General features: G+C 40.8%; 3 protein-coding genes across 3 annotated transcripts; 2 read left to right on the top strand and 1 right to left on the bottom strand.

Moving 5' to 3' along the window:
• The first annotated feature begins 5,410 nt into the window (after positions 1 to 5,410).
• Positions 5,411 to 12,515, top strand: LOC135671763 (homeobox-leucine zipper protein HOX32-like). The gene is made up of 18 exons (XM_065179948.1): positions 5,411 to 6,137; positions 7,350 to 7,509; positions 8,061 to 8,173; positions 8,267 to 8,357; positions 8,459 to 8,554; positions 8,631 to 8,744; positions 8,854 to 8,937; positions 9,102 to 9,257; positions 9,332 to 9,406; positions 9,478 to 9,584; positions 9,679 to 9,871; positions 9,990 to 10,181; positions 10,271 to 10,351; positions 10,448 to 10,582; positions 11,026 to 11,354; positions 11,595 to 11,700; positions 11,911 to 12,060; positions 12,159 to 12,515. Exons 1-18 carry the CDS (start codon positions 5,908 to 5,910, stop codon positions 12,303 to 12,305), a joined length of 2,559 nt encoding a protein of 852 aa, XP_065036020.1. The 5' UTR covers positions 5,411 to 5,907; the 3' UTR covers positions 12,306 to 12,515.
• A 2,286-nt stretch (positions 12,516 to 14,801) lies between these two features.
• On the top strand, positions 14,802 to 18,169 carry LOC103982502 (ferredoxin--NADP reductase, root isozyme, chloroplastic). Its single transcript, XM_009399443.3, has 6 exons — positions 14,802 to 14,946; positions 15,088 to 15,144; positions 15,991 to 16,329; positions 16,902 to 17,121; positions 17,320 to 17,560; positions 17,648 to 18,169. Exons 1-6 carry the CDS (start codon positions 14,923 to 14,925, stop codon positions 17,904 to 17,906), a joined length of 1,140 nt encoding a protein of 379 aa, XP_009397718.2. The 5' UTR covers positions 14,802 to 14,922; the 3' UTR covers positions 17,907 to 18,169.
• A 738-nt stretch (positions 18,170 to 18,907) lies between these two features.
• Positions 18,908 to 25,536, bottom strand: LOC103982503 (septin and tuftelin-interacting protein 1 homolog 1). The gene is made up of 3 exons (XM_018825485.2): positions 22,834 to 25,536; positions 19,553 to 19,734; positions 18,908 to 19,443 (listed from the first exon to the last, which is right to left on the bottom strand). Exon 1 carries the CDS (start codon positions 25,472 to 25,474, stop codon positions 22,922 to 22,924), a length of 2,553 nt encoding a protein of 850 aa, XP_018681030.2. The 5' UTR covers positions 25,475 to 25,536; the 3' UTR covers positions 18,908 to 19,443; positions 19,553 to 19,734; positions 22,834 to 22,921.
• Between the last annotated feature and the right edge of the window lie 1,135 nt (positions 25,537 to 26,671).

Genomic DNA, 26,671 nt, shown 5'->3' with positions numbered 1-26,671 from the left:
CCGGATAAGGATCCTTCTGCGTGCATGAAAATGTGTTTTTTTTTCTGTGTGCCATTTAAGTATTAACTGTGTTGTTCTTCTGCTTAAATATGTTTCTCTCAAGCTTTTTGGCTCACTCTCTTTGACATCATATGAATGCAGCCAAAGGGATGGAATGGCACACATCAGACAGATATGATTACATGTTGTTGTGACACACTGGAAACACAATTAGAATTGAGGCTTTAAGGGACAATGACTGATTGACTGTATAAAATCTATTGCATCCCATATAAATTAAAGTATTGCACCTCTTCAATCGTGGGGTTGTTCCTTATCTCTCCCCTCTATTCCAAGTTTCTTGCCTCCCATGCTCTTAGGAGTAGTGCATGTCCTTTTGGAATAGCAATCACTGTCATGTTCTCTCCTTAAGACACAATCATCATGTCCTTAACTTGATGATTGTCTCTTAATCTTGTATGATGATGCATGCATGCAGCTAACAAAATCTTGAAAGTTGAGAGAGAGAGAGAGAGAGAGAGAGAGAGAGAGAGAGAGAGAGAGAGAGTTAAAGAAAGAATTCAAACAATTTGAATGATGAAGAATGCAAGCAGATACAATCTACCAACAAAATCCTCTAGTTATTATCAGAAGCACTCCTGTTGGATCTCTAATCATGAATGCATGCTTGCAATAAACTCTCCATGGTTGAGGTTAATCATAATTGCATGCAAACTTGATCGATTCATCTCAACCAAGTCCATCATTAATGAACACTGCAAGGCCAGGGAACCACTGTTCATGGCATTTGCAGTTGAGTTCTCGGAGGAACACATGCATGGTGGATCACAGCCGGCGGTAACCACCCGCCACCACCACCACCACCACCCAAACGGGTGGTCCTGGACCCCATGGGCTTGCTCTCGCTTCCCCCACCCCTAACAAAGTTGTGGGGGGGAAGCATGCCTCTGATGGAATGCCAAGAACAGGCCACCTTATCCGGTGCACTCCTCTCCTTTTGTGAAAGAAAAAGGAGGGGGGAGGAGACAAGGGAGAGGAGGCCTGAGAAAAGTGGCATCGCCTCTCATCATGTCGCAAAGGAGACAGGAAGACACCCTATGCAAACCCCTGTGGCCATTGACTCTCCCTCAACCCATCATGACCCCATTACTTTGCTTGCTGTTATAGTTGGAACTTGGAACTCATGCCTCAGAAGAGTTGGGTAGATTGCTCTCTTCTTCTTCTCCTTCTTCTTGGGATACGTTTTAGATGGACGATAAAAGCTGAATCCCACATACGCATGTCAACCTCTGCAATCCAAAAAGCTGAGTGCTTCTGCTCTTCCACAACCATCTCACGCATTCTTTCTCTTTAGTGAACAAAGCTTATGACAAGCTTGGGAGTGAAGGGAAGGGTGTCACCAACACCGCAAGTATAAGAAAGTGAGTGATGGTGTTGGTGTACCTCTGGCCACAAAAAGTAGCTTTAAGAACCCTAGGGTTAGGGTTTTAAGGTTTTGGCAGTACACCACCAGCTCAAATTTGTTGGGGTTTTACTCCATCCTATGCTACTTTGGGATGTGTTCTTCCATTGTCATGGCTTGGATGACATTGTTCTCTTGCACTTTAAGGAATTATAAGTTTCTGATTTGTACTTAGATGTGGGAGAAAATAAGGTATTATTTTATGATCTAATTGAATGTATGAGGTAGCTTAGCCGGAAAAGACTTTCGATCATCGTATGTTAGAAATATAATTATTATTTATGATCACTCCTGTTATAATGATTTTTTTATCTTATGTATCTTTATTTTAGAGTATATTTTGATTTGAGAATGGAAGGAAGACACTATAGGATGCATTCCATCAACATCCACTGCAAAGCATTGAGAACTCAACTAGTTCATGTGGTGCTCCATATCCAATGAATTGAGAAGTATACAGGAGCTAATCAATGCATGTTTCCATCTCCACCTCTCCTTGAGTTGTCTTTACCACCAAGTCAACATCAATTTGACCTAAATAATGTAGTCAATATAATTACATTTAGATGCAGAAAGATCTTGCTTTGCCTGCCAATCCTGGTTCTATAATTAATTAACTCATCCAAGGACCCATCAACAATCATTATATATACAATGGATTTGATCTGTTCAAGCAAGCTTGCAGAAACATTGTTGCTGCAGTCCTGCATAATTCATCAGATCACAAACACAAAAACCCATCATCTTAAATGCCTTTGTAAGCTTAGCATTTGCTGCTCTTGTTTGTCTGCTGACATGCTTTTTAGCTTTAGAGATATCAAACCCAACTGAGTTGAGGAAAAAGATTATCTAACATCCTTAATTTTCTCCTGACTTGACTTGACACTATGATGATTTACTTCTTAGTTTATTTGTAATTTTTGTAAGCTCAGAGAGAGCAAACTCCATATGTTATGTGATTTGTTTATTTGGTTAATTCATATGAACTACAGATCTAACTTTATTATTTCACATCACATCCATGAAACTTGCTAAATCAGATTCATGCGACATTATGATGATTCTAAACACACCATAAATAAACCACAAGAATTCAAGTTGTTGATGGACTTGATGTGATTGTGTGTCTATATATATATATATATGTATATATATATATATGTATATATGTATGTATATATATATATATGTATATATGTATGTATATATATGTATTATATATATATATATATATATACATATATATACATACATATATACATATATATACATATAGATATACATATATATATACATATACATACATACATACATACATACATATATATACATACATATAGATATACATATATATATATATATATATGTGCATTCAAATAAATATTTATGATGAGATTATGTTGGGTATCCATGGATTGATTCCCTCGCTATGAATTCCAGCATTAATGGAAGGAAGATGGATTAGATATCCTTCAACAAGATTCAGCAACAGCACATTAACTCACATCCCACAGCCTCTACTCTGCCTCTCCTCTCATGTCTTGTCTGCACTGCTCAACTACAGATCAGAAATGGCAAGAACACAGTAAAAGCCACCACCCTGCAGCTTCAGTCCTTGCAGTGATGGAACAGTGCAAACCCAAAGCAGAACACCAGAAGCAATAAAAAGAGGAGTTACTGATCCGACTGCTGCTGCAGCTGCAACCATTCCAAACAAGTAAACAAAGAAAAGGAAGCTAACTCGGCTCACTTTTGGGGAACAGTGAGAGGAAGAGCACGAGGAAAAGTTTGGATGCCCAAAAGCAGCAGTAGAGACACATGAGGAGGGACAAAAGATCTCACAGCATTTGTTGCAGAGATCCGAGTAAAATTTGCAGGTAATTGTTGCATAAGAACAGCTGCTTAATCATGATGTATTCCTGCAAGCATAAACCAGCAGAAATCTCTCATTATATATACCAGTTTGCTCGAGATTAATCTAACCAGCACAGAGATGGTTAATATTAGCAGTAATCATTATGATTACTGTATCTTGTACTAAGTTAAGCTTGTTTTTGTGAAGGAAACGATTCTTTGATGAAGCTTTTGGTTTTATATATCTTGTGGTAAGTTAAGCAGCTTATTTCTGACAAGAAAATGAGGTGTAAATTGATGCCAACAAAATTGATGTCAGTAGCAGATTTGTTTTCTCATAAATCCATATAGTTGTTGTTAAGTTAAGCTTATTGATGCCAACAAAATGATGTGACAATAAATGCTAACATAAACACAAAGTGATTCTAAACCTTTGGAAAAGCTATCAATGAGTAGCAGAATATGTCAATAAAGTTTAGCTTATCTCTGGCAACAAAATGGTGTTCAAAAAAATTGATAACATAAACAACAGTGATTATTAGTCTCTGAGAGTAGCTGTAATTTGGAAAGAAAAAAATAGATGGCTACAACTTCAGTAGCAGAAATTATTTTCATAAAGTTAGTAATTTCATAAAGCTGTTGTTAAGCCTATTTCTGACAGGAAATTGATGTAAAAATAAATGCTAGCATAAACAGTAGCAGAGTTTGATTTCATGAAGTTGGAAATTTCATATTGATTGTACAAAGTTTAAACTTTTTTTCTGACAAGAAAATGGTGCATGTGAAAGTAAATGCTAACATAATATTGATTGAAAAATTATAATATTTCTAGCAAACTTTTCTTTTCCTAATGTTGGAATTTTCATATGGATTTTACTAAGTTAAGCTTTTTTCTGACAGTAAAATAATGTAAAAGTAAATGCTAACATAAGAAACAGTGATTCTTAGACCTTAAATATAGCTTTTGCTAAGTTAAGCTTATTTCTGACAACAAAATGATGTGATAATAAATGCTAACATAAACATCAATGATTTTTAGTCTCTCAGAGTAGCTATAATATCAGTGGCAGATTTCTTTTTATCATGAAGATAATTTCATATAGCTGTTGTTAAGTTAAGCCTATCTGTTGCAAGAAATTGATGTAAAAATAAATGCTAAGATATTTCTGGCAAGAAAATGTTGTAACAATGAATGCTAACTTCAGTATCTGTGATTCTTATAATATCAGAAGCAGAAATTTGTTTCATAAAGTTGGTAATTTCATATAGGTTTTGCTAAGTTAAGCTTATATCTGACAAGAACATGATGGAGAAGTAAATGCTAATATCAGCTACAGTGATTCTTAGACTCTGTAAAAGTTACAATGTTAGTGGCAGAATATTTTTTATACCATATAGTTGACAATTTCATATGAATTTTACTAAATTAAGCTTTTTCCTGACAAGAAAATGATATAAAAAATAATGCTAACATAAGAACAGCAATTTTTAGACTTTGAAAAAGTTGTAATGTTAGTAGCAGAAATTTTTATTTCATAAAGTTGGTAATTTCATACAGCTTTTACTAAGTTAAGCTTATTTCTGACAAGAGAATGATGTAAAAGTAAATGCTAACATAAACAACAGTAGCAATATTTTTTTCTCATGAACTTATTGATTTCTTGATATGTTTTCATGAGCTGAGACATGATTTTATTAGCAGGGTGGATCCATTTTACAATCTATGTAATTACTTATATCTAGATTGCTTGTTTTGGGGTTTATGGGAAGGATCAAATTCAATTCCAAAAAGAGGAATGAATCCAGAGAGAATAGAAGATGAAAAATAAAAGCTGGGAGAGAGAACAGCAGAGTAAGAAAGAAGACCAGCTCAGGTCATGTATGTTCTGCCCATCACAACATGCATCATGCCATCCATGCCACCTGCTCGCACATACCAACATCTCATCTCTTTCCTCTCTCCCTCTCTCTCTCTCTCTTTCTAAGCATGGAAGGGAGAGAAAGCACTTTGTTTGTTTATATGTTTCCCTTTCACTGAGACAGCTGCAGCTGCAGCAGCAGGCCAAGCATGAGAGCAGCTCCAAACACACACAACCATAAACAATTCCTCTAGCACCCAAAACATTTTCTTCAAAAGAATAGAAATCCTCACGCTGTGTCAAACCAAAAAGAAGGCATCAGAGAGAGAGAGAGAGGGAGAGAGAGAGAGAGAGAGAGAGGACACACCGCCGCTCTTGCCCACTTTAAAGCATCCCAGCGCGGAACACCAAAACAAAAGCCGTCACCACTACCACATTGGCGATAAAAGCCAAATACAAAGCATAGGGAAGCCAATCCCACACGAATCCGGAGCAAGACGCCTCCTTTCCGCTTTCTTCCTCTTTGCTGTTGCCTCTTCTTTGCAGAGCAATGGCCGCCCCGGAGCAGAGGAAGATGGGGCATCCCTCTTCGGCGGGGAGTTCCTGAGGCGCGGTGATGCGTCGTCCGCTGCCGAGGAGCCGGAGGAAAGGAGTGGTGTGGGGTTTCTGAGGGCGGTGAGTGCGTTGGGTGGGGAAAGGTTGGATTTTTAGGGGTCTTGTTGCAGGGGCGAGATGGCGATGGTTGTAAGCGGGAAGGAGCTGGGGAAGGGGCTGCAGCAGGCTGCGGCGATGGATTCGGGGAAGTACGTGAGGTACACGCCGGAGCAGGTGGAGGCGCTCGAGAGGGTCTACAGCGAGTGCCCGAAGCCGAGCTCCCTGAGGCGGCAGCAGCTCATACGGGAATGCCCCATCCTCTCCAACATCGAGCCGAAGCAGATCAAGGTCTGGTTCCAGAACAGAAGGTAAAGGATCGATGGAGCACCTGTCGATGGAATTTTGAATTGGCTGGGAAAAATATGTTCTTGTGTCGATCTTTGTCCTTGTTCCGTGTGTTGAGCCTGGTATTTATAGGATCCCTTTTCTTATCCGCTGGATTTTTAGCCGATTTGCTTTGGACAATATGAGGCCATCTGATATTCACGGGAGCTGCTGCATCGACTTCCATTTTTCCTTTCTTTTTCTCGTATAAACTAGAAGCTTTTGATTAGGAGAAGGTTCGGATCTTGAGTCACTTGTGGGCATTCAACTGGGAAATATCGTTCTCCGTTGCTGTTCTACTTTTCCATATGCAAGTGCCCCGAATTCCATAGTGAGAGAGGCAGCTTACTAGAAACTATTACATTTCTGCTGCTTTTAGCAATGCCAGTGGATTCTTTACTTATCTGGAAAGATTGAATTTTTCATTCTTTTTTGTTGGATCCGTGAAGTGTTTTGAGTGTTTTGCAAGGTATTACTGGTATGTAGTTTAATATTGTCGTTTTCCTGCTTAATCAATTTGTTAATCTTAATCCCCTTTTTGATTCTGAGGATATCGAAGCCGGTGCCTAATAATAGTCTTTTCTTATGCGAAAAGCAGCCAACTTATTGCATAATTTCTAGGAGCCTGTTCTGTTTCTGTTAACTGACAGGTTTCTAATGGGTTAAGAGTGTTGAATGTTGAAGACTGCTGCTTGATTGGTTTCAGAAGACTATCTTTTTTTGTTGTTCATTTGAGTGTTTGATTATAAAGTTTCTAATTTTCTTGCCAAGATTTGAATTGGTGGAATGGGTAATGATTTTGGCCGAGTTGATGATAATGCATATTAATTAATCCCTCCTAAATTAAAGGCCATTGAGCATCAGTGGGTCTGTATTTCTTTACAATGTTATTTTATTGTTGAGATTTATGTAAGAGGTTACACGATGATAATAATCATATCAAGACCACAAGATACCTGCAAAACATGCAATATTTTCGAAAACTGCCCTGGAATCTTCAGGGTTTAGGTTCTTAAGATTTTGATCCTTTCCCATAACTATTTTTGTCTGATATTGTCAAGATATTTAGAAACTTGCTGGGTAGAGGTGAATTGCTCTGAAAAATGTTTTACCGAATGTTATCTCAAATAGAATTTAGCATGAAAGTATAGTTCTGGATGTAGATTTTTGGTACTTATATTCACACTTTTCTGTAGATGTCGAGAGAAGCAAAGAAAGGAGGCCTCTCGTCTCCAAACAGTAAATCGCAAGCTCACTGCTATGAACAAGTTGTTGATGGAGGAAAATGACCGACTGCAGAAGCAGGTGTCTCAACTTGTATATGAGAACGGATACATGCGCCAACAACTGCATAGTGTAAGTTTGCATGCTGTGTATGTTACTTTCTATTGTGATTTATCATGTGGTAATGGCAGATTTCTCTTATGCTTTTTCACCTACTTTGTTTTCCAGTGATCAAAGCCTGCAGCTCGTACTTTCAAGAACTTATTTTAAGCTATGATGTCTTCTTGCTGTAGTTCTCCAGTTTCTAGGCCTATTGAACAAATATTTAAACATTTGCGATTGAATGTTCTCATCTAATGATTGATTGGACGCATGCAAACCATTGCTTGGATATGCTTGGTTTTGCATGGTTCATTCTGTTCTCGTTGCGTTTGGGTAGTGTGTTGCAAAGATGAGTATATGTTTCTTGTTCCATGTTCAACTAAGAATGTCCCATTGACTCTCTCATACTTCACAATACCTTACAATATTGTTTTTGCATAGTTCAATTTAAACTTTTTGTTGGAGTGGAATGTGTATACGACGAGCTTAAGTTTTTTCCATGTTCAACTCAGAATCTCACATGCACTGTTGAACTTTAGCACTTTTGTTTGGGACTGAACATTTTGTTTATGAATATCCAGCCATCTGTTGCGACTGATGCTAGCTGTGAATCTGTAGTCACAAGTGGTCAGCACCACCATCAACAAAACCCAACTTCGCAGCATCCAGAGAGGGATGCTAATAACCCAGCTGGGTAATCAAACTTGCTGGTTATGATGGTTCTGGTTTAGATTGCCTTTGCCATTTGTCTTCTTATAACACAGTGTTTTGGGACATTTATGTTTAGTCTTCTTGCGATCGCTGAGGAGACCTTGGCAGAGTTCCTGTCAAAGGCTACTGGAACTGCTGTCGAGTGGGTTCAGATGGTTGGGATGAAGGTGATGTTTCATTAGATATCCTATCTAACTGCTTTCAGCTTCTGTCAATTGATTGTTTCTGAAATATATGACCCAAACTGATTTCTCATTGTTCACTATAGCCTGGTCCGGATTCTATTGGAATCGTTGCTGTTTCCCACAACTGTGGTGGGGTAGCAGCTCGAGCCTGTGGCCTTGTGAGTCTAGAACCCACAAAGGTACTCCATTGCTTAACTTCTGTTGCTGCAATTTTCTTTCTTTGTTATGCAATTCATGGTTTGCTGGGCTTCATAGGTTGCAGAGGTTCTCAAAGATCGTCCATCTTGGTATCGTGATTGCCGTTGCCTCGATGTGCTTACTGTAATTCCCACTGGTAACGGAGGGAATATTGAACTTACATATATGCAGGTCTGTACTTGTTTGCTTATCCTGCTATTCGTATGAAGTTTGAAAGGTTTATTATCTTTTCCTCATTTCTCGTAAATTAATTTGACCTTTTTTAATCTCTTGCAATCAGACATATGCACCTACTACTTTGGCAGCAGCACGAGACTTTTGGACGCTAAGATATACTACAGCACTGGAAGATGGCAGTCTTGTGGTATGAGTTGTGTATCTATTATGAATTGACACTTTTTTCATATGGAGATGGCAGTCTTTGGTGCTTTTGTTCTTGATCACCAGACGTGTCAGTACATGGTGATCATTTATTGACATGCATTTCCAAATTTGGATGACCCTTTTGACACAAGGCTTTTCTTTTAGATCTGTGAGAGGTCATTGACTCCTGCAACTGGTGGTCCTACTGGGCCAGCTGCTACAAATTTTGTAAGAGCTGAAATGCTTTCTAGTGGCTATTTAATTCGGCCATGTGAAGGTGGTGGGTCAATGATTCACATCGTCGACCATGTTGATTTAGATGTGAGTTTCTTGGGCTTTCTACTCTTACTGAGATTTATTACAATATCTGGCTGATGTGATATTTCATGTTTTAGCCATGGAGTGTACCTGAGGTTCTTAGACCCCTGTATGAATCACCAAAGATACTGGCACAGAAAACAACCATTGCTGTAAGTCTCTTTTCTTATTTACTAAGCATTTCATTCGGCCTATGTTGAAGTCTCACTTGGCCAATTTTCAGGCACTCCGCCACCTAAAACAAATTGCTCAAGAGACCAGTGGTGAAGTTCCATTTGGTGGGGGGCGGCAACCTGCTGTTTTAAGGGCCTTCAGTCAGAGATTGAGCAGGTCATTGGCTTAGTTGCCATGTTTTACTTAAGCATATTTTTTTCAGCCGCATCTTCTTAAGGTATTGACACTAAATCTTCATGGCTATCCACAGAGGTTTCAATGATGCTGTGAATGGATTTGCTGATGATGGTTGGTCGTTACTGGGAAGTGATGGTGTTGAGGATGTGACAATAGCTATAAATTCTTCCCCAAATAAACTTTTTGGGTCTCATGTTAACCCCTCGGCGATATATTCAACCCTCGGAAGTGGTGTTCTCTGTGCAAAAGCATCAATGTTGCTGCAGGTTTAGTTTTCACCCTTAAGTTCAGGACTTTCCATCATTCTACGGGGATGTATTCAACAATAAGTTCTTTCTTGTTCGGTTAATATTATTAACTGACTCACTGTTTTTTGCTGTGTAGAATGTACCACCTGCTATATTGGTTCGCTTTTTGAGGGAACATCGTTCAGAATGGGCTGATTGTGGTGTAGATGCTTATTCTGCTGCATCATTGAGAACTGGCTCATATGCGGTTCCTGGTGTTAGGCCTAATAGCGGGTTCTTGGGCAGTCAGGTGATACTTCCTCTTGCACATACTGCAGAAAATGAAGAGGTAGATCACCTTTTAGTTCTAAAAGCAATATCTTGCACTTCTCGTTGTTGTTTTCTTCTGATGTAACACACTGATTTCCTTAACTGTAGTTCTTGGAGGTGATTAGGCTCGAGGGTAATGGTTTTAACCAAGATGATGTCATTTTGTCAAGGGATATGTACTTGCTGCAGGTTTGTCTTGTGGAATTTGCCTTGTCACTGTCTATGGATTCAGTGAGTTCTTCTTTTTTTGGGTAAATGATTTTGTCCTTAAATACATGATTGCAGCTTTGCAGTGGAGTGGAAGAAAATGCTGTTGGTGCCTGTGCTCAGCTGGTTTTTGCACCCATTGATGAATCTTTTGATGATAATCTTCCTTTGCTACCATCAGGTTTTCGTGTCATACCGCTGGACCCTAAAACAGTTGGGTATCTTCACACAAGTGTCTTCTAGAAATTTACTGCAGATTGATTCTAATGACCTCATTTCCTGGAAAAACTAATTCTTTTTCTTTGCTTTATGACTATTTTCTGGCTAGATATGAATCAGGCATTCAATTCATAGAAAAGCTAATCTTATCCTAAATGTTTTTGCTTTTTCTTTGCTTCTTGACTATTCTCTCTAGCATTTTTCTTTGATTTTTGACTATTCTCTCACTAGAGATGAAACACGTTAGACATGCTAGAATTACCTAGAAAAGCTATATCATTTTCTGCATGAATCTAGTTTTGGATTGTACTTACTACTGCTGATAGATGTTACTAATTCTGGATAGAAGTTTGTTTAATTAATTAAATCAAAACTTTGACCAGTTACCCCACGACTTCCTCCAATGTTTACCTTCATCTTGTTCAACAATGTTACAGGATTCTCCGGCCACTACACGAACACTTGATTTGGCATCCACACTAGAAGTTGGATCTGGTGCCACATCACGCTCTGTTAATGAGACTGCTTCAACTACATATAACCTGCGATCAGTCCTCACAATAGCCTTCCAGTTCACCTATGAGAATCACCTCCGAGATAGTGTGGCAGCAATGGCCCGGCAATATGTTAGAAGTGTGGTCACCTCAGTGCAGAGAGTTGCGATGGCAATTGCACCTTCTCGTCCCGGTTGTCAGATTGGCGTTAAGCACCCACCTGGTTCTCCAGAAGCTCACACTCTGGCACGATGGATTTCTCAGAGCTACAGGTGATCCAATTGTGTACTTGATGTGGTTCTATATTTTACTACTATAACATCTTATGGTCCATTAATTTAAAAGTTATAGTATAGTAGGGTATCATGAGTTGCACTCTACTTGCACACTTTGATCACATAAATGCAACAATCAAAATTGATTTGAAAATTTGTCCATCTGCAACATCATCTATAGTTCTTGAGTTAAATTTCTTTGTTATCTGTCTAATGGTTTGGCTTCAATCACTTCAGGGTTCATACAGGAGCTGAGCTCTTTCAGGTGGACTCGCAAGCAAATGATTCATCGCTGAAATTGCTTTGGCACCATTCGGATGCGATCATGTGTTGTTCTTTGAAGGCAAGTCACAGTGTGCACATTACTTTTCTGTCATATGCCTTATTAGCACATCTTAGATCTGGAGTCAACTTTCATATTATTTTTAACTTTTCATATTAGTTTGTAGCATTTGTGGGAAATTTACTCGGTTTGCAATGCAATTATCGGCGATCAATTGGCATAGAATTTTGGTGAATATTACCATGATCAAAATGTAATGTTTCTTGGCAGGTTGCCCCTGTCTTCACCTTTTCCAATCAAGCTGGTCTGGATATGCTGGAAACCACCCTGATAGCTCTTCAGGACATTACACTGGAAAAGATTCTTGATGACAATGGTCGGAAGGTGCTTTGCTCGGAGTTCCCCAAGATCATGCAGCAGGTAAGCAAATGACCGATGCTCGTATCTTCTTCCTTTCACAATCTGTGTCGCATTATGTAAACCTCCTGAAACCGACACATCTTTCTGCATCACGATAGGGCTTTGCTCATCTTCCTGCTGGTATCTGCTTGTCAAGCATGGGGAGGCCGGCGTCTTATGAACAGGCTGTGGCATGGAAAGTCCTTGATGAGGATGGTTCACCCCATTGTCTGGCTTTCATGTTTGTGAACTGGTCTTTTGTTTGAATGCCTAGAAGAGCAGGTCTAGTCCTCTAAACTATCTAGTAGTGGATGGAACTTGAGAACTCATCCCTTTTGCTTGAAGCCATGGTTTCTGAAAAGCTACTGCCAAACTTTTAAGCTCTACCAAGATACTATATGGCGGAAAATGACTGTTCTGTAATGTGATCCAATGGGCGTACTCTGTTTATATATGTTTCATCTTCTCTCTTATCAGTGAGTGGTGATGGCCTGCTTGTTCTTGTTCCCAGGATTGAAGTTTAGTGATAAGAGAGGTTTGAATGCTATTCATGAATACATTTGAATCGAAGCTGTCCTGTGATCCAGAAAAGGCTCCTCTTTGACGTTGTTTCTGGGAGCAGCAGCAGCGGCGGCAGCTTCATGCAGGTAAAGCAGTGCGGTAAACGACACTAACACGGGAAGGAGAACGAGCGGTCTTTTCACCGGCTCAAGCGCTGCGGAGCCGTCCCATCAGCCGCCATTAACGGCCGCGATTTGCCCTGCAACGTTATGCTCCTCCGTGCGCCGTGCGATGATGTCAGGGATGTTGGCCGGCCTGTCGTCGAACCCTCGTCGCCTTCGCTGCCCGACAAGATAAGGCCAGCGTCTGTGGTACGAAACTCTCAAAAAGGATTCGCCGGCCGCGTGTGCTGCAATTTTCGTGGTTGACGCGAATCGAACATGTGATCCGACAGCGAGCGCCGGTTGGTTCACTGTCGCAGGCTACCCGTTGCGTTACCCCTCCCTGTCATTTGACGAGCTTCGTGTGGGACCCGCCCGATTTGCAGTGGGTAAACCAGTCGATGATGGGAACAATCCTGTCCTGGATATCCCGATGCCATGTGTTCACCGGTGAGCGGCTAGGATTTGCTTTTGGGATCGCATGGTGTAGCGGTCCAAACATAGGATCCGAGACCGAGCGTCGCTGTCATCGCCCTCTGGTTGTCTACCCTACAAGATACCCGTCCGCTGCTTTGTCAAAAACCCTTTGGTGGGACCCTCCTGTTGGACTTGGTGTTCGCGATGTTCCGATTCACAGAAGCGCCGTTGATCACCGCCGTCGGCAGACAATTCCGTAGCCGGGAGACGCACGGCCGCTGCCGCCCGCCGCCGCTGCCGCGCAAATCAGACGGTCCGGGACGTCCCATCGCAGCAAACATCAGCGAAAAGAGAATGGAATGAAGGCGGAAGAGATTGCCTGCTTTGTCCGGATCACCTCCATCGCTCCATCAGAAGTGATCTCCTCAGCTCTTGGCCGGGAATCACGCGGCGGAGCTCTCAGCCTGTCACATCGCTGTCCGGCGGCGGGGCCCGCCGCGGAAGGCTGGACCGCGACTCACATCGTCGTAAGCCCTCCCTCGTGCTCTCAACCGCATCCTCCTCCTCCCCTCAAAAGCCACGCTGCTCACCGCATCCGTGTCAGAGAGACGGCAGCAGGCGGCGAGCACGCGCATGACGTCCCCCCGCTATCTAAATAAATACGACCCTGCATATACGTCTAATCACGAAAACGCCACTGAGCTATGCATGTCCATATCCTATGACCATGGCCATTGCCATGGCCATGCATGAAAGCATGGTGTGAAACCTTATGCACATCTTTTATATATTGATAGTCTACCACAAAAAAACATTATCTAATAAAGTTTCTATTTTAATTTATATCAACTAATTTTATTTTCCTGATACTATCTGATCCTTCTCAAATCCATATTGACGAAAATTTTATGCACTGAGTATATTTATTTATTTATTTTATATTTTATTTTACTAATGTCCAACCAATATAGTATGAGTTTTTAGAGATTGCACAAATTATTTTTATAATATAATAAAATATGACATTAGAATTGAGCAAATATGTTGAAGAGACGAACGAATAATGAACTTAATAGGGATTTCTTTTCTTTCATTTTCTGATAAGGATAACTTAATAAAATAATAATAATAATTTATTTATAGAAAATCAAACATTTCTAAATGCCTACCAATTTGTTGTGGATAAATTTTATATAAGGGTTTATTTACTTTCACTATATTATGTCTAATGTTGCGAGATTCCCTCACCCTCCCATTCACCTACAGTGGAATTGTCCCTTGATGGAGACGTAAGGTCATACAAGTACTATAATTATCATTCTACCCTTATGATGTAGTATTCCTCAGCCGTCGATGCTCCAACGGACGGTCGTCTGTCTCGATCCAAAGGACACAGTCCTGAGAATATAGCTCGTTCAGAGGGTAAAGTCGTCTAACACGAACAGTGCAAGCGCGAATAACATGATTACTGTTACACACCTGTGATGGATTATCCTTTAGCCGTCGATGTTCCATCTAACGGTTGTGCACAGGAAGACCGAGGGCAATGTCGGGTGATTAGTACGAATACGAGGGAGGGTAAAATGGTCCAACCATGCCGGAGGACTTGGGTATTCGTACGAACGTGAGGGTGTTATCGTAAATGCGGTAGTTCGAAGCATAGCGGAAGGTGGTGAGATTAGAGGAAAGCGAAGGGCTGCTTTGCTGCCCGCCCCTTCCTCGTCGCGAAGGGTTCCTTCTCCCGTTCCCTAAACCCTATATAAGGAGCAGCAGGAGGTGGAGGAGTACTAGCGATCTCGCGACCATGGCGCACGCTTTAGGAGCTCGGGTAATCTCGATCGCTCCTATCCCTCACTCTCGTACAAAAATCTTGATTTTGTTTGGGGTCGTTTTCTTGGAGAGTTTGGTTGTCGATTCATCTCATCTGAAGAGTCTGATGTAGCGATCTCTGGTTTGATTGTTTTGGCAGGCATCCGTGTCGCCATCAGTCGGAACGGATGCGTCGCTGAGGAAAACCGGATTCAAGGTGATATTTTGATGCTTGTCGAGATTAGATGTTGGCAAGTGCTTTGTTGCTATTGTGATAGACTAATTGCAAGCGATTGAACATTAGGTCATTAAGTTGCTGGAAAGTATGGATCTTTTCATGCTATTGAGCTATTCATTTCAGTATAGATCCATGCTCATAAGATCTGACAAAACCAAGATTCGACAAAATTTTATTGTGTTTCTGATACAATCCTCTTTTTTTCCGGGCTTCGGATTGAAATTGGATAATGGTTGGAAAATGACAAGGGAAAAAGATTCAACCTTGCTTTTCTCTGTTCTCTCTTGTTCCAAGTGTTCTCTAATATGCAAGGGACCTGAAGTCAATGTGTTAAAAGACCATTAACCTGACTCTTCAAACCTGAAAGAGATGCCTGGCATAAAATCACTGTAACAGATGATTTGAATAACATGAAGATTTGCTGTAACTTACCTACTGGATTCTTTGATAGAATGATTTCACAACTCATGGTTTATTTGTTAGCTTGGTGCCTTAATCTTTTTGCCTTACACTATCAATGTTTTTTGTCTTCCTTGCAGACTCTTTAAATATGTGTTCAGAATTTGGTGAATTGCATCTGCATGACACTAACTAATCTGAACTATGGCTGATATCACTTACTTCTCCCATGGAAGAAAAATTCTTCTTGATTATTATTACCTTATATTGCATGTAGATTCATCGGTCACATTGATCATTAGAAACTCAATTAAATCATTCCAGCCTAATCTTCAGAACAATTACACTGTTGGAATTATCTTCCTTTTTCTTTATCTTGCAAACAATGTCAAGATTGATGGCCCTGGTTTTGTTTTGTTCTTTCAGGATCATAATAAACTTCGCTTCGACAATAAATTATGGATTACTTTGTCATCTGTAAACTTGAAGAGCAGGTATTCATCAACAAAATACCAGTTCAAGGTGATGTCTATGTCTGTCCAACAAGCAGTCCGAAGTAAAATTCCAGTTCAACCTTTGGAGCTTGAGAATGCTAATGAGCCCCCGCTAAATCTGTACAAACCCAAAGAACCGTACACAGCAACAATTGTCTCAGTTGAGAGGCTTGTTGGTCCGAAAGCGCCTGGTGAGACATGCCATATTGTGATTGATCATGGTGGCAATGTACCTTACTGGGAAGGGCAAAGTTATGGCATCATTCCTCCTGTAAGTACCTATTTCTTGTTGCCTGCCTCCAAGACATCTCTAAATTCAAGTTTTGATTAATGTTAGCTCCTCCTCTTTGGCCTCCCTGTGGAGGTTATGAAATTTTACTTGGTTTTCCTCTCTGAATTAATTGTCTTTTTTTTTTATATATATGTTATACTTCCATTTCCATGTCCATTTTCTCATTATACCCACTCAACTCATACAAGACATGTTTCTCTTTCCTCACCCTTTAGATAGTTATCTATGATCATAACCAACAAAAGAGACTGAATATTTGTGACAAATGTGACACTTTTCTACCAAGACACACATTGACACTCAATTGCAACCTTGTTGCTCCTTTCTAAAGGCTGAGCTATTAGTAAGTATAGTACTGCCCTCTTTAGACATTTATAATTTGCATCATGCATGAATCATCTTTTAGTGTTTTTGTTGCCCGTAAATTTAAACTAGAACAATGAGGTGCTTGTGAGTTATTCCTGCTCTCAGAAGCAAATTTTAGTTTATTGATATCTGATTATTGTTTTGTGATATTTTTATTCTTTGATTGTATCGATTTATTATTGCAGGGTGAGAACCCAAAGAAACCTGGATCTCCCCACAATGTGCGTCTCTACTCTATTGCATCAACTAGGTATGGGGATTCGTTTGATGGCAAGACGGCCAGCTTATGTGTCCGACGAGCTATCTATTATGATCCAGAGACTGGAAAGGAGGATCCTTCAAAGAATGGCACTTGCAGCAATTTTCTTTGCAACTCAAAGCCAGGAGACAAGATTCAGCTCACAGGTATTACATGTTTGTTTAAAGTCAAATAATATTCTGTAGATGTTTTCTTTTCTCTGAAGAAATTCTCTGAATTACTTCAATGTACTCAAGTCAGGAAGTCAGAAATTAAAATTATAAGTGCAAGGTGACTAACTTGGTTATTCTTTTGTGATAATCGAGTTTACTGCTTATTTATCGGGATTTTACATACTATTGCAGGACCTTCTGGGAAAATTATGCTGCTACCAGAGGGTGATCCAAATGCCACCCATATCATGATCGCGACAGGGACAGGGGTCGCTCCATTCCGTGGATACCTTCGCCGTATGTTCATGGAAGCTGTGACCACTTACAAGTTTGGTGGCCTTGCATGGCTCTTCCTAGGGGTTGCAAATACTGACAGCCTTCTCTATGATGCTGAGTTTAGCAGCTACCTAAAAGACTATCCTGATAACTTTAGGTAATTGGACAATGCTCTACATTCTCATCATATTGGTTATTAAAGTTCCTTTATATTGGCTTAACCAGTACCCCATGAAATGTTTAGGTATGATAAGGCCCTCAGCAGGGAACAGAAGAACAAGAATGGTGGGAAGATGTATGTCCAGGACAAGATCGAGGAGTACAGTGATGAAATCTTCAAGCTGTTAGATGGAGGTGCACACATTTACTTTTGCGGTCTGAAAGGGATGATGCCTGGAATTCAAGATACACTAAAGAGGGTGGCGGAACAGAGAGGAGAAAGTTGGGATGCTAAGCTCTCTCAGCTTAAGAAGAATAAGCAATGGCATGTTGAAGTCTACTAAGATGAAATGCATTACATCACATCTTCTGGGCATGTGATTATGTTCTCAGTAGGTAGCAGCTGTCAGATTCTTATGGTCCTTTCACAGAGGAACGTTAATTCATCTGTTGAGTTCTGCCAATTCTCGATCAAGATATGGAGCAGCTAAGCTTTGACTTTAGGCTCATCCTACTGGAGAGGGGAGATTGGTCTGGACACATAAATCAACAGTTATTGTGGTCAAATTTGTTGAAATTCCAATAATCAAGAAATTGTTCTGTCAAATGCTTTTCTTCTTTTCGTTCTTCTGCAGGCTGTCTGGATTAGCATTTAGGTAGTGTTTGATGGTTGTCTCAACTCTTACTTGGCCATAATGCAGAGTCAGTCGATATTTTATTCTTTCACAGGTGTAGTATCAACGATTTAATCTGATGATCTAACTAAAGATTGCTTTGAGAACTTTAATCATGGAAATGTTGCAGGTACTTGACCTGTATTAACCTCTAAGGAATTTGTTCCCACCTTAAGCAGATGTACTACCAAATGAATCAGCAACCTCAACACCACATATGGTCAATAGTTTCTGTGTTGAAGATGCATTCTCTAACACATGATTGGCCAGTTCATGAGCAGGGAATTTTCTAAAGTGATATCATTTGCAAAGGTCAGGCCATTCTGTTTGATTTGTGTGAATTTGTATCAGGACTCCTACTCTGCTAAAAGGATGAATAGAAACCTTTAATTCTTATGAATAATTCTGAACAATATATGAGAAATGCAGCAAAGGATAAAGATAAAACCAGATATGATATAAGCAAATTCAATCCAGTACCTGACTTGAGTAACTACTTTTCTTTGATGAGCAGAGTATTAATAAATTTCATTCAATCGACTCACACTAATTATCGATGTAATTGATTTAATTTCAGAATCTAATCCCAAACTCGATTAGAATTAACATCAGGTATAAGCAGTAGACCTCGATATATATAAAAAGAATGATACTGGGAGAAGTCAAAAATATTCAGAACATGTAACAGCCTATAATAAATTATCTCCACCTGGTAATGTATATTCAAAGAGTTTCTGTCATACATATCAGTTTAAAAGAAAGAAAAAAAACAAGAGAAGGACTTGGCAAATTGGCATATAAACCAGCACTAAACATATCATTGGCACAGTTTGTGTCAATTTAACAAAATGTTGTCTTTACACTGAAATTTATATCAGTCATACAAAGGCACTGAGAAAAGTTGTTCAATGCAAATCATATAACAGGTGATATGGAGAAGGATCAACTGTAGAAAATGGCTGCAAATTGGCGCTCATCATTCAGTGACTAGATCAAATATAGTCTTGCTAAAAAATTTTGCATCTTGCAACAATATCAAGCTAGTGAAAAAAGGGATGAGATAGCAAACAGAAACATCAACAAGAAATGAGGCTATAGAAAGGTACCAAGCTTCTTTACCACAAAGACCAGGATGAGGAGAAATTGCATGCCAGTATGCTGCTATCACTCTATGGCTTGACTTCACTCAAATAATATATTTTCGACCCTGCAGACGAGCGAAAATCTATCAAGCATTGTCCTTCTCTAGAAAAGGAGAAAGGAAAAAAAAAAAGGAAAGAAAAGAGGGAGGAAAGATGGTTAGAAGTAACACTTACCATGTTATGTGCTATAAAATTTTAGAATTGTAGTTCAAAGAAATGGCAGAACTTCTCATGTTTAATGCATCTAGATCTCCAACAAGTTTAAACAAGTCATAAGACCTTTCGGGTTTAAGAATCATTGATGGCCTTTGAAATTCACAAGCAACAGTGAGGATAGAGAACCCATAAGTCATGACCTGTTTCAATGACATGTTCAATTAACACTCAAATTGTTTAGCAACTTCATCGGAAAAAAGCCAATTGCACCTTAAGGAAACCCTAAAATATGCTGACAATGTAAAAAGAACAAGATGCATAGAGACTACTCTATTGATGCGCACTGTCAAATATCTGCTAAACTGTCCAAGTTGATCTGAAACTGTATGGAAGGAAAGACTGAAGAATAGGTTAGGAGAGATATCATTCATATATTCATAGAAAAAATGTCAAATCCAAAATGAGAACTTCAATACGCTAGGCATCAAGGTCCTAAAACGCCCAAGGCGCTAGGTGCTCGCCCGAGCAAAGCGCGACGCTCTAAAATATTAAAATATTAAAAATATATAATATTATTAATCTAATAAATAAAGATTATTTTGTATAGTAATTAATAATCTACTGTTAACAGTATATTATTTACTGTTAACAGTAGTTAGAAGGGAAGAGTATAACTATTTAAAGGGATAAAAAAATCACCCAGTGAAACCAACAGTGAAAAGTTAGAACTCAGAAGAGAAGCAACGGATAACAACCGTAGTAGTAGAGTCGCGGATAGTAGTAGTAGTAGCAGTAGCAGAGTCGCGGACAGCAGTAGGTAGTGGACAACAGCAGCAGATAGCGAGCAACGACGGAAGCTGAGGAGACTCGATCGACGATAGAGGAAGACTCGGAGGTAGCGAGAGAAATCGTCGGTGACGGAGGTAGAGAGAGAAATCATCGGCGATGGATGCAGAGGGAGAAATCATCGACGACGAAGGTAGAGGGAGAAACCGTATGCTAGGGTTGAGAGTCGAGGTTGCACATAAGTTTTGAGGTAATTGTGTGCATTAGTTGGTTCAATCGAACCAACTAATGCACATTTAATTAAACCCGATTACCTTATATCAACCGGGCATTTGCCCGAAGTGCTCAACGCCTAGGCTCGAGCGAGAGCCTAGGCGGCGCTGCCTGAACCTTATATGAGGTGCTCGGGCCTTGCCTCGCCTCGCCCAAGCGCCTGAGCACCTTTTTAAATCACTGCTCAGGAGCAACCAGTTGTACCAAAAGAAAAAGAGCATTCCACAAGATAGTTAACTCAACAACAGCAACAGGGCCGTAAAATCCCAACTATTTGGGTTGGCTACATGGTTCTTTTGTTGTCATTGAGATAGGCCACAGGATAGTTAACTGCAACACCTAAAGTTTTAAGTAAAGGTCATCAAAGCATTTGCATCAACTGTCACAAATTGTTCCAATTATGATGAATATGAGATCTTGCAGTTCACTGTTCTTTCATTAACTGTGACTCCATTAGATGGAACAGAAGCCAATATCTCTATCCATTTTCATGTTATAACATTGTCATCTCAATGATCCTGAAATATTGCTATTATTCGTTCTAGAATACTACACCAAATCAGCAAGAGAAGTCTTTGATAGTTGTTTATAATCAGCATATGCCGCTGCAGCAAAAAGAAACATCCATGCAAGAAACAACTAAGTAGCAAAAGAAAGGGAGATAAATCCAATTAGGCTTAGCCACAGCAAGAAACGGAGATTGGAATGATATTTCAATCTGTAGTCGGAGGGGAATTAGAATCAACAGCCTGGCAAGATCGAGAGTTGTTTTACATTAGCAAGCCAGCATAAGGTTCAAGTCACAGATGGCCAAGACGGGTAATCCACATGGTACACTATATATATTGACATTTTCCTGCTGATTTGTTGTAAAACTTAAGCAGCACTTATTTTTTTGATAGTCACACCAATAAGTTTGCATCCGACCAACAACTTCCAGAGCACGCACTTCTAACCTGACAGTTTGACTCCACAGGTATGCTAGTCTTCATGCATGCAGGAGTGACAAAAAATACAATTACTGAGAGCTGGGAGTATATACCATGGTCGCTTGACAGAGGCCAGAATAAAATAAGACTTAGAAAAGGTATGGAAGAGAAATGCTCCATGAGACTTCATGTTGTTTAGCAAATAGCTAAGCAAACGAATGCACCAACCACAGGTCTATACACCATAGTAACATGGAACACCAAACTATAAAAATTCTTGTTTCTCCACTGTAGAGTGCTACCACAAATCCATTGTCGAGACATTCAGTTTTACCTCTAGTGCACCATTTATACTAGAGGAAACTGGACACAAGAAACAATTGATGCATGGCACCAAAAAAGTTCAAACAGAACCCAACATTTACAGCACATCATTGAATCTAATTTTCCTCCCGCCTAGTGGCTATCCAACACCTGCACAAGCCATCATCTTTGAAGTCACAATATGAACTGAACCCTCAAACTACAATAAACCATTACACCACTGAATCTAATTTTAATCATAAGACTGACAGAGTCAATGACCACCCACAACCCAACATCACCAAGCCATTCCAAAGAAACTAACCCCACCAACATTAATAATCCTGATTAATAATTCAAGCTTTATATAATGTAAGCTTAATAGAGTTGTAAATGCTTCAAATCTTGGGACAATTCATTGCATTCCGTCCAATAACCTAAAAACCGAAACTGGATAAAACTACAGATTAACTTAGCGACTGCAGTATAGTCATATGACCAAATACTAAAAAAAGTGAAAAGAAACAAAATTAAGAAACGTATTTCATGGATAAAAGAATTTTCCTCAACTACCCTGCTATTGGGGTTAATAAACAGCCCTAGTGACCAATCTGGAAATTGCAAAAGAAATTAGAGTTAGGCAATTATCATGAATTCCAAACATGAGTCAGAATTACAGTAACTTGATCACCAACAAATTTACCATTTTCTGATTAATTGAGGTACAATATCCAAAGGCAGCAACAACAAAATGAATTAAGATAATTTGAGTACTCTTAAGAACAAGCTACATAAGCAAATAAAGTGCCAAACCGCTATTCTAAAACCATTGCCTGTAGGTTTTAAACAAATCTATCACAACCAAGAAAAAGATTAGCAAAAAATATAATAATGAAGATGTAAACAAACAAGGAGAAAGTAAAGGTTTCGTAAATAGTGAAACAATGAACAAGTTTTTATTTAAATATATTTGGTATAATGTAAGGCAACATAAAAATGGCAGCTAACCAAACGAGGCAAGGCTTTCAGAAGAACAACTACATCAAATGCATTTAATCATCAAAAGCCATTAAGGAATCCAGAGGTGAGAGTAAATTCAACGATGAGTGGCATTTTGATGCATCTCCAGTAACTGTGTGAGTGACACAGCACTCCATCGCTCAGTTCCCTCCTGTAATTGGGCATAGAGCAGTCTTTTCACTGAGTCTATGCATATGCTCACATTGCCAAAACCATATACCGGAAGACCATTGTAAGATCTACCAACTTTTGGTAAGAAGAGCAAGCCATGTTCCATTGCATAAGCCTCTATAGATTCCTTAAAGCTCATTTCATTCATGCTGCCTGAGCCATTAACATGGACTGATGAATAAGCTGCTGCATGCTGCTGTGCTTCAAACTGCCTCTTTTCTGTAACTCTTAGATAGCTGACATTCTCTCTAGCACCAGGTTGAACCACTTCCATGCCTTCTACCGCCTGGTTCATCATATCCAAACCCGCACTTAAAAGCATTCGAATCCTCTCGTTGGCAAGCAATTCTGCTGGGAAAAGCCCCTTCCAACCCATATACCACTGCATAACTTCATTGAAATTAGGATTTGAGCACAGCCACTGGTATAACACTTGCTGCCACTTGCTGAAAAAATCAACCTCCAACATGTGGACCATATGGTGAATTGGAATTACGGATGCCCATGTCATCACCCAGTTAAACTGATCCAAATTCTGATTAGCTGGGTTCACTTGAAAATCCTGCAAGGCAATCTTTAACTTTGGGACAATATAACGGACCATCAGATGCTCCCAACTAGCTGCATCAAAGACATCCTTCCATGGAGAAAGTATAGCATAAGCTGATGCATCACTTGCATGCCAAGCATGAAGGACACTACCTAACTTGTAGCGAATTGTATGGTATAAGGTTTCCAATCTCTGTCCTAGCAAGGGAAGCCATGGGTGAACCCACACATGGATTGGAACAGTCTCACGGCGTGGATCCCAAGAATCAACAGCGGCTGTTAGCTTCGGCATAACCACATTCTCCAAAATTGACTGCAGAACCACTGGGGGTAGCAACCTTTCCCATGCTTCCAAAAATCTAAGCATCGATTCTGGTTCCTTAGCCTGCCAAGTATTAGTCCCTGATATCCTGACTGCAGGGAGAATAACTTCACTGACAAGCTGGGCATAAGGAGAAGCAGCCATAAGACTTTCTGAATAATCATAAGGTTGATCCCCTTGCAACAAATCCCTCCAAGAAGACAAAAGACTCATGCCATGCAAGGGATTCTGCAATGGATCCCATCCTTGAAACACCCGAAGCAATAAGGGGTATGCAAATGCACTGGCAATACAGGAGATATTGCAGAGCTTGTAGTCCTCCCTGAACCTCTCTTTTAGGTCTCTGAAAGTAGTAAGCAGTGAATCAAGTGTCAATGCCCCAGACAAGTTATCCTCTTTAATCCTTTCTAATACTCCGGCTATCATCTCCATCACTTGTAGCTGCTGTCTCTGCCTCACCTCTTCCTTCAAAATCTTCTCTTTCTCCTTTTGCAAGCTCACCACCTTCTCCCTCTCCCTCCTCAGTGCCTGGTCCAGCTTCTGTATGTCAGCCTCGGTAGAGTCCACGATTAGCCTCACATTGTACTGAAGCTCAGGCATGGGCAAGTCGTTCTGTTTCATCTCATCCTCCATGTTCAAATTCTCCAGGCTCGTCAAAACTTTAACTTGTGGTCCCCTCATATCGAGAACCTTCTGAACAACCTCAATACCCTCTTCCTGCTTTTTAGCAAGCAGCTCATCAGCCGTCAAAATCTTGGCTTTCGACTTCCCTTGTCTCTGCTTTAGCCACCTCTTCTCCTTTGAACGTCCTGAAGCTACTGCAACAGTCGCCTTCTCCCTTGGTGCTTCGTCCACAGCTGGCAATTTAGCCTCTTTGTAGTCATTGAACCCCATGCCCATGTTCTTTGGGCGAAGCTTGGCCTCAACAGGGGCAACGATCCCTTGCTCACTCTTCCCCAATCCAGATCCTTCTTTGTAACCCATCATCTTCATGAGCTTCAAACCTATGCCCTTCGTGTGGACCTCAAACTTCCCAACGTCATCTGCACTCGATCCGCTTCTTCTCCCCAGCGGCTTTGCCAACTTAGATTTCTCCTTCTCCCACTTCTTCTCCTTCTCCCGGCGCTGTGCCCCTTCTTTGATCTTCCTCCCAAAGGCCGTCGGGAGGAAGTTATCCTCGTCATCCTCATCACCCTCGGCATCCTTCTTGTCGGCCTGAAACCCCAGGCCGCATCCCAACCCCTGCACAGGATTGGAGGCCTCGGCGCCGCGTTCGCTTTCTTCCTTGAGATTCCGATCGATCTCCTGGTCCGGCATGACGGTGCCGGTGGAGACGAAGTGGACGGGCTTGGATAGGTCAGGCTTGGAGATGAGGTCGCCTTTCCGGCGCTTCCGGGAGTGGCGGCCACCTCCGTCGGAGTCGGAATCGCTGGAGCCAGCGGCGAAAGTGCCGTAGATGGCGTCCTCCCTGGTCTGTACGGGGCGCTCCTTCTTGCGGCGGTAATAGAACTCTCCGCCGATCCACTCCCCGCCCTCGTAGTCGTTCTCCATCCCGAACCGCTCCAACCCCTCATACTCGTCGTCCATGGTGGGTGAGCTTCGTCCTCGACGATGCTCTCAGAGGCAGAGAACCCTAATCCTTGGATCGAAGCGGGAAGAAGGTGTAAATAACAGTAACGGGTAGGATTCACCCGCTACTTTTATCCTCGAACCCGGATCCTAACCCGATTAATTTTAAAGCTATATTTAATTTTCGAATCCAAATCTAGTTTTGATTAGTGGATATCCGAACCCGATAACTCGGCTTAACTTATAATCAAGTCTCACTGCTGTCAGATTAGTAATATATTACATTGAGAGAGATGAGCAAAGAAGACACACTCAGAGCCTTTAGTCTCACTGCAGTGTTAATCAAGTCCATCACAGTGATGTCAAACCTGCAAAGCATTTGAACGTTGGACAACGGTCACAGAGGCATAATGACATAAGACTTGGCTACTTCCTCAGTCAATCACTGCACGGAGTGTGACCGGAGATCCCCGTACGCAGTACTTAAATCTCGCTCATGTGCCTTTCGCCGATCAACACCTTCCAATTCCATCGTTGCATCCAAGTATCCCTCTTCTTCTTCTTCTTCTTCCTCCTCTCTCTGCAATCAGCAGCAGCGGAAGCTTGTGAATTGGGGCAGTGATGGGCTTCGTCATTGTCATCTCCCTCCCTCTCATCCTTTTCGCCATCCTGCTCGCATTCGGCTGCTACTTCCTGGGAAGGAAGAAGGGGCGGCAGGATGTCCGCGCCGGCGTCGGATCGCAGGTCTACGGCGTCCCCTTGCCGCCTCCGGGAGCCGCAGCCTCCTATCCTCCGACCCTAGTGAAGAAGCAGGCAGGCCCAGACGATGTCTAAGAACAGCATCTCGACAGTGTATGCTCAAGAAGATTTCAAGAGTGAAAAGATAATAATGGCTACAATTTTTCTCTTCCTTTTCCACTACATTTTGTGATTCAATGTATTCAATTAAATAAATGTTCACAATTAGCATTTGCTTGGAATCTAAGCATTCAAAATTGCATGACATGGCACATCAATCAAATAAACGCTCTAGCTTCAATAGGATTGGCAACTTTCCTGGGACCCGAGTCCAACTCGGACCCGTACCAGTTAGGTCCACAAACGGTACGTTGCTTCGCGTCTGAACCACTGGGGATCCGGAAAGGCCGAACGCGGAATCCTCACCGTTGATTTGTCGGTTTAGTCTTCTTTCTCACCATTTGATCGATTGTTGCC

Source organism: Musa acuminata, chromosome BXJ1-4 (genome assembly GCF_036884655.1).
Source record: "Musa acuminata AAA Group cultivar baxijiao chromosome BXJ1-4, Cavendish_Baxijiao_AAA, whole genome shotgun sequence".
In the NCBI taxonomy this organism is placed as follows: domain Eukaryota; kingdom Viridiplantae; phylum Streptophyta; class Magnoliopsida; order Zingiberales; family Musaceae; genus Musa; species Musa acuminata.
Note: the sequence above shows the minus strand (reverse complement) of the source record. Positions and strands in the feature narration are given on the sequence as shown.

What these genes read in the sequence shown, in the direction of transcription:
- LOC103982502 (XM_009399443.3), top strand. Translation starts at nt 14,923, where the DNA reads ATGGCGCACGCTTTAGGAGCTCGG. An exon ending in GTTATGGCATCATTCCTCCT is followed by an intron (nt 16,330 to 16,901) that starts GTAAGTACCTAT and finishes TTATTATTGCAG; the next exon opens with GGTGAGAACCCAAAGAAACC. An exon ending in AGACAAGATTCAGCTCACAG is followed by an intron (nt 17,122 to 17,319) that starts GTATTACATGTT and finishes ATACTATTGCAG; the next exon opens with GACCTTCTGGGAAAATTATG.
- LOC135671763 (XM_065179948.1), top strand. Translation starts at nt 5,908, where the DNA reads ATGGCGATGGTTGTAAGCGGGAAGGAGCTGGGGAAGGGGCTGCAGCAG. An exon ending in TGGAAGATGGCAGTCTTGTG is followed by an intron (nt 8,938 to 9,101) that starts GTATGAGTTGTG and finishes CTTTTCTTTTAG; the next exon opens with ATCTGTGAGAGGTCATTGAC. An exon ending in CACAGAAAACAACCATTGCT is followed by an intron (nt 9,407 to 9,477) that starts GTAAGTCTCTTT and finishes GCCAATTTTCAG; the next exon opens with GCACTCCGCCACCTAAAACA.
- LOC103982503 (XM_018825485.2), bottom strand. Translation starts at nt 25,474, where the DNA reads ATGGACGACGAGTATGAGGGGTTGGAGCGGTTCGGGATGGAGAACGAC.